General features: G+C 34.5%; 1 protein-coding gene across 1 annotated transcript; it reads right to left on the reverse strand.

Annotated features, from left to right (window-relative positions):
• Positions 1-4,626: 4,626 nt before the first annotated feature.
• LOC106296327 (probable arabinosyltransferase ARAD1) lies at positions 4,627-6,871 on the reverse strand. Its single transcript, XM_013732431.1, has 3 exons — positions 6,665-6,871; positions 5,730-6,569; positions 4,627-5,208 (listed from the first exon to the last, which is right to left on the reverse strand). Exons 2-3 carry the CDS (start codon positions 6,558-6,560, stop codon positions 4,681-4,683), a joined length of 1,359 nt encoding a protein of 452 aa, XP_013587885.1. The 5' UTR covers positions 6,561-6,569; positions 6,665-6,871; the 3' UTR covers positions 4,627-4,680.
• Between the last annotated feature and the right edge of the window lie 3,214 nt (positions 6,872-10,085).

Consider the following 10,085-nt stretch of genomic DNA (forward strand, 5'->3'; position numbering starts at 1 on the left):
ACTAAGGTATACACATTGAATAAATAATTGTTAACTGCTTTTGGTCTAACGCAATATTTCATATTAGTTAAGTGGGAATATTTCTTGGCTTGATGTATTAACTACGTTTATTACTTTACTTTATTGCAGTTATCATAACTGCATTAATATAGAAATTACTGGCATAATGGGAATATTTCTTTGCATAACGTAGTACGAAATTTATGGGTTAGCAAAAGTATAAAATTATTGTGTTTAGATCAGTGACATCCTCTATATATTAATTGAGAAACAATTGAAAAAATATAACCTCAAGTTTGTAATAATTAAAAATAGTTTTGCTGAGTTGTCAATCAATTAAGATGTCTAATTATCTCACGTGGCAGCTTTAGATTCAATTGAAAAAAAGTAGGTCCAAAAATCGATTGTGTATATTCGCTAGGGAAATATAATATAAACTATACTATATTCGAAAAACAAAACCATATGAAGAAATGTATAATACGTACTTTAATCGAAGTTTAAGACAAACGTCGATCTTTAGAAGATTTATAGTCGAAGTCCTATAAATCCGAGTGACGACCATCTCATCTTCTTCGTTTCATCTCCATATCAAGTCTGAGCTCGCGCTCCGATCATCACCACCGGATCGACTCCTTCTCCGCCGCTATTGTCTTCGGCCGGGCATGAAGCTTCTTCTGTACAAGTAACCTCTGTCGTGTCCAGCTCTTAGGGTGAGCTCCTCCTCCTGGAATCCAGCCATCGTAAGTTTCCAATCCGGTCACGACCTTATTCCTGCCATGTCACTTATTATTTTTATTTATTTTTAAATTTTATTTTGAAAAAATAATATAATTTGCAAGTTATTTGGTTTCCTTAATTAAAAGATACTAGATTTAAAATGACAATTTTCTATTGGTTGGTGAACCTAAAGGTTCACCCTAGGGGGTGAACCCAAGAATAACTCATAATAATAATGGTCAAATTCAGATTATTTGCACATCTGGTCCTCTATCATTTATAGATTTTCGGTTTTGACCACAAACTTAATAATTTTCAAATTTCTCCTAAAATTCAGCCTAAAATTTGAAATTGTGCACTCTACCCTCTGTTATATGCCAATGAAGATATAAATATAAATTTAATATATATATACTTACAATCTATAATGACCTAAATGAATTAAAATGAAATGTTAAAACCAATAAAATCATGAAATATCACATAGAGAAATCTTATTCAAAAGTAAAACATCATAACACAATTAGTTGAGATAATTATCCAAATACAAAGCATTTTTGATTTTCAGAGAATCTACACAATCAAATCAATATTTTGCTTTCAGTAAACTAAAAACCATAAATAGTTTTCTACAACAACTCTGAGCTATTTAATCATAAAGAATATAAGTAAAAATGATTTTGTTTTTTATATAAGAAAGAAACTAGAAACATCTGCAACAACGTTCTACATTTAAAACATCTTTTAGTAAGTTACTGATAGGGATTTGGTCTGAGCCGTGAGGCTTAACCGCTGAGTTCCCTGTGCAATTTTGAGCTAACCGTTGCAGTGTGGTCTGAGCCGCAAGGTACAAATCCATTAGATCAAATTGTATATTTGTTTGTGTTAGTAGATAAAAAGATGACCTTCTCCCCGAAAGAATCTTTTGTCCGTAACTATTTCTTGAAATTCTTGCTCTAAGCAATGCATTGGTTGGTTCAGGTATGAAGAGCTAGGCGGGTTGCTATTGGCATTGTTACTTACTACTGATCTATAATTTTTTTTGTAACTATGTTGATCTATATTTTGAGAACATTTTGTTTGACGTAAGTTTAGAGCAAATCTTATTTAACTTTGTTTTCAATTTTTTTCCTGAGCATGAAACAAAAGGATACGTTTTAAAAAAAAAAGACATGTTTTCGTTCATGATGAGGGTGGTTTGAATCAGCAGTGAATTGATGTATGTATTTTTCATGTTTTTATCTCATTTCCTCTTTCCGTGGTTTTATCATGACAATATGCATGCAAATAGTTGTTTTCATTTTGGATGATTTGAGTTATGACATTTTCCTCCCAGATTTGTAATGCAATAGCTATTGCTAAGATTATGAATACAACTATGGTTATGCCGGTACTGAAGCATTGTTAAATTGGTAAAGCTAAACCTAATCTTATTCACATACTGATTCTATTTCCTCTTAAATTTTCGAGGTTTATAGTTATTTCTGCTACCAAGTTCCGGTCCATCTTCTTTTTTGATCCACCATTTTGATACTAAAATATTATTCTATGCAAAAATTATAAATTCTATTATATGCTTAAGTAAACATAACATATTGTAAGTTTTCTTTATAATATTTCAATGAAAATTATGAACATAAAACATAATAAATTATAAGTTTTTTTAGTAATTTCACTCCGCGCAAAAAGCGCGGGTCTCTACCTAGTTAGATTGTAATTATTGAGGAAAACTCAGGATCAATTTTTATCTGTACTCCTATTTTAATAGATTAGATAACAACATTTTATATATTATAACATATATATTTACTATATTGTTTTATCTTGTATACAATTACTCAACTTCAAAGACACAAGTAGCCTCACCTCAGATAAATGTCTTCACCTCACCGAATCATCAAGAAATGTGTTCTGCACAAGAGGAAAGAGAGAGAGAACAAAGTTTATCTTAAATTACAAAGCCATGAGACTTGGAGCAGGCAAAAAGATATCGTAAAGAATCACGCACCGTTTTCATCAACTACAAAATCAATGGTTGTATCTCCAGTAAAAGCAACTTCAGGAGTTGTTATGCTGTTTGTTATCTTGCCATCCATTATCCTTCTAAATCAGACAAGCTTTTTTTTTTTTGGACAAACCATTATGCAGAAATACTCATTGTGTGGTAGACGGCCATAAGAAAACTTTGACAAGCAAGTCAGAGACAACCTCAAAACCTGAAGCCTTCAGGTTCCAATATTTGTTACCAGAGAGGCCAATTAAGTTAAAGAAACTACGTACATAGCCCAGCAAATATCCCATACAAGTGTTAATTCATTTTTTTTTGTATATATTGTATTAAAAGATATAGTCGTGACATACATTGGTAATCCACCAATGTCAATTCATTTTGTATAAAGAACAAGTCGTGACATAAATTGGTAATCCACCCAGCATGAAGCATTCAGTTACAGTTTGAGAATGTGATACCAAAAATAATAACAGAGCATATGGTAAATGATAAACCCATGTTGGTGCTAAGATGTTCGTTAGCAAAATGATTTCATTTTTTTTTCTCCTCTCTCTCCCTGTGTCCCCCTTCTCAGGAGAGCTTTAAGGCTCTGAGAACTCTTTCTCTTTTAGAAATATTATTTGCATTTCCTGATCTGAACACATTATGGGAAGGCTCACCATGCATTTTGGGGCACTCACAGGCATAACAAGGCTACAAGCACTTACTCTCGTGGTCACCTAGTTAGGAGACAAGCTATTGCAATTCTGACGTTGGAGTTCACGTTCAAAAGATTTTCAGATTGCAGCTGCTTCAGGTACTGATATTTTTGCTTCTCTGTAGGTTTTTACATAATGAACCTTAGTCCAAAAAGATATTTTTGTTGGTGCTCTGGAGAGAATATAACTCATTATTTTTCTTGTCAAACTAGAACAAGCTTTGCACAGATGCTTACCTGGGAATCCAAGTAATTAACAGCCAACGCTTTTGCTCGCTCAGAAGGTATGCTTGTAAACTTTGAAATGAGTAGTACATAGGAATTAGATGATTAGGAGACATATTTTAAGTTTTGTTATTTTCTTTCATGGAGTCTCTAAACTTTTGTTTCAGCTTCTCTTTTCATCGCCAAGAGTGATGATATTGCTTGCTACTTGTACATGCCCCCATATGAAAGATTCCATCCAAATTCAAAACTCAGTCTGGTTAGACAACTGGTCAGCCTCCTGCTTTTGGAAACCAGTTCCTCAACCAAAGAAGACCAAGAAGAGTGTCAGTGAAAGTTTCTGCTGCAAAGCTCCTAAGTACAGACACCTATTGAGTTGGAGAAACAAAAACGCAGCTTCAGGAAAGCTTCAAGCCAGTCTATACGAACCACCTGCTGTCAAAAATCCTCAGACTGAACTTGAAAAGGTCGAACGTAGCTTATAGTAGCAACAATGCCAAAATGAGGAATGACACCATGTATATATTTTAAAAGATAGATTTTGAGTCTGTGATTGTGTGTGCTTATGTTGGCCAAGTGTTACCGTTGGCCGCTGAGTTTATGCAATTGTGAGTGTGTCCTAAGCCGAAAATGGTTCAAACACAAGCTGTTGGAACTTGTTCTAACTTGTTCTTCTGGTTTCATGGTTACATTACTTTGATCACTTTCTTAAGATTAATTTTGATGTTTATATGAATCTGTGATTATTTTAGAATAGTCTCTTCTTCATCATTTACATCTGTGCTCGTTTCTTCTTAAATCTTATAAAGCATAGTTCGAAGATTGCCATAGACAAAACTGCAGGGTGCAACTTAAGACTGAATCACGTTTGGTCGAACTAACTTAGTTCTCAAGACTACTGTCTTTACAGATTTGCTTGTTATGCTGAGTTATATTCATTGATCTTCAACTTCAAGAAAACAAAACAGAAATGAGGCAAGAACAGAGAATGGGTCTTCTTCAAACAGCATCATTCACATATATGATCTTACGTTGATAAACTTCTATCAAAAACTTCAGATCTACGGTACCTATTCTTTCTATGGACATGAAACTGAAGTGAAGCAAGCTTATGCGAAACCGCAGACCAAATCATATCCACTGAGTCTCCAGACTGAGAAGGAAACCGATACTCGAAGTACCTAACAACCTCTTTGAGTCTCTCCCACTTCTTCTTCCACTGATCCTCAGTTACCCCTCTGAGGAGACTCACCAAAAACCCTTTCTTCACAGCTTCAGAAGAGTGCACAAACACAGAGAAACCAGAATAGTCTAGAGTGTCTTCAAATGGAAGCTCAATCTGATCACTGATGATAACCGGAACACAATGGCTAACGATAGAGTCGAAAAGACGGTTAGAGGAAGGCGTGTCACCTGCAATATTGAGACAGAACTTTGAGGAAGCCATGCCTTTACCGGTTTGTTTAGTCCCGTTCCCTCTTACGGTTCCAAATGCAAAGTGAATGTCTTTCTCGTCTTTAAGAAGGTTATACAGTTCTTGGCGAATAGTTCCACCCTGCAACAAATCATTTGACATGATTGAGATGTGTTCAGCCATTATTAACCGAACCGAACTGAAAAGTTTGGTTTTTGGATCAGTTTAGTTAGGAGGTTCGGTTCGGTTCGATTCGGCAACTTAAAAAGAAAATTTTGGTTTTTGGTCAGTGATTGGTTATTTCTGTTTTAAAAAAAAAAAACAATTAACCAAACTATACCAATTTTAACCAAATTTCCTATCTGAATTAACCGAACTAACAAAAATCCGAACTAAAGTAACTGAACCTAACAAAAAATTTCCAAATTTTTAACCAATTTAAACTAAAATTTAACCGAACTCAAAAAACTTTAGTTAAGTTCGGTAGAAATTTTTGAAACCAAAAACCGAACCAAACATTTACGGTTCATTTCGGCGGAAATTCGACCGAATCGAACTAACCAAATTCGAACTACCGACCCGACCCGGAAAAACCGAACTAACCGATCCAGCAGGCCTAGTTCTAAGGATACAACAATACTTTAGGACAATAAATCACTTACATCTTTTCTGTAGATTGCTCCTTGGAAGTGAGCCAACACAGGACGCTTCTCAAACGGAGCTGACTCATTGTTAGAGACAGTCTTAACAACGTGCACGTAAGGCGCAATGACATCTTTCTCAAGATTAGCAATGGAGGATGGATACCTTCCAAAGTCCGAGAGAACAAACATTGCAGAGCCAAGCGAGTTTCTTGCATAGAGCAAACTATTAGGATGGTGAGCTACTATCAAATGATCTTTCCCACCAAATCTTTTCCACTCGTCACGACTTTTCAAGAACTCAACTAATCTCTCCTGCAGCAATCTATCAACACTAGTGGTCTCGTTTCCACTGAGCTTAGACTTCCTATTGTAACTCAACGAGGAGAAGAAGGGAACGAAGACAATGTCAGCTTCTTTCGAACTCTTCACTCTCATTGCACTACATGGTCTCTTAACCTCAGGTGTCTCTGAAGCTAACAAGTCAAGCGTAAGCCAATACTCCACACTGTGCTGACGATTCAACCCGCCAGGATAAGACGGGACTGTGCTAACGTTCTTGACGCTAGGCCAAGTCTCAGATCCTTTCTTGTGCCAGTTCAATAGCCCAAAGTGAAACTCAGAGGGGAGATCGTACATAAACACCTTTAACACACCACACGAGACCGGTTTAGCATCGGTTTTCTCGTTCTTGATGTCTGTTCTTGGGAGAATCAGCTTGCGGACTAAGCTTGAAGTGAAAGAAGAGTCGCTGCGTTGGAGGAAGAAGAGAGAAGAGACGATGAATAGCAGCGTCGATACTGTTATCGTGTAAAAGAGGAGTTTTGAGGAAAGCATGCTCTTTTCCGACATCTTTCGAACCTCAAATCATTCAGACAGAACCAAAGTTGTTCTTGGGGGTTAATCGATTTGGAGACAAAGGTTTCAGCTTTCAACCAAGAGACAAGAATTAGTACCTGGATGAACTAGGGCATCTGAGGTTTTACGCCATTGGAGGAGAACAGAGACTTTGATGCATGGATAATCTGATGCTATTCAGACAGCTTCAATCCAGGAATCAGTTGACTTTGGAGTTCCAGGGTCTTTTGATCTACAGATCTTCTAATGACTCCTTTCCTCTGTTCTGGACAATTTGGTAAAAGACTTTTTTTTTCCGGCGGATAATTTGGTAAAGGCTATTTATTTTCTATTCTTTAATAGAGGAGTTTTAGTGTAAATTTATTTGAAAATCTATATATATATATATAAAATTGTTTGCCTCACTCCTAGGTTATCCAGCTGGAAACTCAAACTCTGAGGGGCTGACACGTGTCCGACTTCTTCCAAACGCGCCGTATCACTTAAGTTTTAATACTTCGTGTTGGGCTTGAGTTTCCTTATTGGTATTGGGCTTCGGTTTTGTTGAGAGAAAGAAATTGAACCCTAATTCCTGTGTCCGAAGGTCAGGAAGGGAGAAGGAAAAAATGGCACGTGTCCTCTCTGTAACCATCTAAAACTCTTTTCTATTCACTTCTTTCGACCATAACGATCTCTTTTCTTTCTCTGAAACCGTAGACGACCGAGCTTCCATGCATTCACGATAAGCCATCAACTCAAGCTTTAAATCAGGTCTCATAAACTCTTTTCTCCTCATTTATCATCTGCAAAAAAAATTTATATACAGTGAGCATTTGATTTGCTTCAGATCTGAAAAGGCTGTCGGCCCCAATATCAACTCCTATACCGCTTAAGAATCGTTTGATTGGAAGAGGCAGTATTTAAGGTCTGGCTAGATCGAAGATTGATTTTTAGGTTTTGCTTTCATCATACTCTGATTATTTTATGAAATCTGATGCAGGCTCTTCAAAAAGAAACAAACTTCAATACTTCAAGCGATTCGCTTTTTGAGGTTTTGTTCTTAACCTTCTTCTCCGACAATTTTATGAAAATCTGATGTTATAACTTATAATGCTTTTAGGGTAGATGGGAAATTAATGGCAAGTCTTAGAAAGAATTTGACTTAGAATGTTGAACAAGTTCAAACATTCCAAGGCAGAACAAACCACTTTGGCCTCTAAACTACCTTCTTCCCAACTTAATTATCCACAACAACACAATCACAGGAAAAGTAAGCATCAAATAGAGAGAAAATTAGACACATTACAATCAAATTTTTATAGGTGATCGATTACTTATTAACTGGGTTTTAACTGGGTTTAATTGTTGTAGGACATGTTCTTTCACATGTTAATTGTTTTATGGATTGGTAAGGTCAAATATGATTTGGTTTCCTTAAGTTTCTGATGGCAAATCCAAGGAGGTTGTTGATAGCAGCTTCCGATAGACTGATATTCATATATAATTATTGACATAAGGTACTTGCAAAAAGAGCGGTGTTGGCAAGCCGATGAAACTTTTGGATTAAATTAGTGCATTGTTGAGGTATCAAGATTTTTTCAAGTTAAGTTTTGCCCACAACGTTTACAATTTCCCAGATTTGTTATTGTTTTTCTTTATTGTTGTCAAGCGTATGTTGCTATTCAAGAAAGAAAGAGTGTTATGGAGTGTTCTTTCTCACCTATGATCTTAAAGCTGTATCTATCTCTCAAGTCTCAAACCAACTGCGTCATATGGAGGTAAAAATTGTTTTTTTTGCAGTGATATCTAAATGTGTGTGTTTGCAGGAAGAGGAGACAATTTCATGGAAGAACGTCAATGTTTTGTGCTCGGGCTGTGATATGTTTCTACTGTCTTGGTTGCTTTAGAAGATCGTCTGAGAATCATAGGAGGGCACTTGAATCTTGCAGCTGAAGAAAAAGCTCCCAAGAGAAGTAAGCCACCCAGCACGACTCATGTCTTAGACGTGTTCTCCAGCTGTAGGTGTTGACGGAAGTGTGGCATGGTGTTACCAGTCCTTCCTTTGTTCATGCAGATGTAGGAGTGGCCTGGTCCACTAATAAAAATAGACGCGGTGGGCCGCTAATGGATCTGGTCGATGATTTGAATCCAGGAACATAATGTATAGTTGTAATTTTAAGAATTAGAAATGCATATATAATTGTATTTTTTTTGTATTATAATTGTAAGCCTTACTTCTAAAAACAAATCCTTCCTATTGAAAATAGAAATTACTTTCCAACCAAAGTAAACTAATCATTTTGAAATACTCAATAAAATTGATAATATATTATGTAAAATTTTTAGTACCACCCGCCCGTAGGGCGGGCCAAACCCTAGTTTTAAATATATTTCTTTACATGGAGCCAATATAATTATCGCTAATTTTATTATAGAAAACTAGGGTTTCTCTTGGTTTGATTGTATATTTAGAAACGATTAATCAAACGATATGTATTTTGAATCTCTTTCAACATGTGTTCAAACGATTATATATAAAATCATTGTAATAATTATTATTCAAAAAGTAAAAAGATATGATAAATAAAAATTTCATATATTTTTAATTTGAAGGTCCCATAAAGGAATTTTGTTTTTTATATATATATTTTTTCAAACTCTTTTTTTTTTTTAACTTGGTCTGATAGATTTTTTCGTCTGGTGACGCAACAAATTTGCAAAATACAAATAGGAAAGAAACATACGTACAATTATATGAGAACTAAGAAATTAATGATAGACTAGATCTCGATCCGCGCAATTATGCGGTTGTTTGTTTTCATTTATTTTTATATAAACATTATGTTTTCCATTCTTAATTGGTATATATTATAATATATATAAGGTGTGTTTATCACTTTTTAAAGCATAATAATTTTACCATATATTTTTTATTGAATTGGTTATTTCAAACTTTCACAAGTTATTAAAAAATTAAATTTTTAGCTTCGTAGATTTATATTATCGAGTATATTAAGGTTGTTCAAACATAATAATATTAGAGTATACATTTCTCCATCAAATAAATTGTTTCAAACTTTCACATATGTTTGTTTCTTCTTATTTTTTTTTGTTATTTGGATTAGTATTTCATTATTGAATAAATAAATAGAAATAGAATTTGAAAAATATTAAAATATTATCATCTCCAAAGATAATCAAACATTTCACAAAATAAGAAAATTAACAAAATCTAAATTTAAAACTTCGTGTATAATTATATTTTGTAAATGAATTATATACAAAACACAAATCAATGTGAAATCGGTTTATTTTAAAACTGTACCTTATTAGGTGTAGAAGTCTCGAGAAATATTTCTACTCCTTGGAGTTTATTTTAAACACGATAGTACAGAATATAGAAGTAAAAATTGATAACATAGTTTCCAGATCACTTTTTTGCTTGGAAAGGATTGATAGTTATTTAGTTCCTATAATGTAGCAAAATTTTGTTATAGACATCTTATTTAGTTCATATAATCTAGAAAGTGAGTTAGTTAG

Source organism: Brassica oleracea, chromosome C6, assembly GCF_000695525.1.
Source record: "Brassica oleracea var. oleracea cultivar TO1000 chromosome C6, BOL, whole genome shotgun sequence".
Classification (NCBI taxonomy): Eukaryota; Viridiplantae; Streptophyta; class Magnoliopsida; order Brassicales; family Brassicaceae; genus Brassica; species Brassica oleracea.

Bases quoted from the DNA above. Each gene is read 5' to 3' on its own strand.
- LOC106296327 (XM_013732431.1), bottom strand. From the start codon at position 6,560: ATGTCGGAAAAGAGCATGCTTTCCTCAAAACTCCTCTTTTACACGATA. The intron at 5,209-5,729 runs GTAAGTGATTTA...GATTTGTTGCAG, and splicing joins GAGCAATCTACAGAAAAGAT to GGTGGAACTATTCGCCAAGA.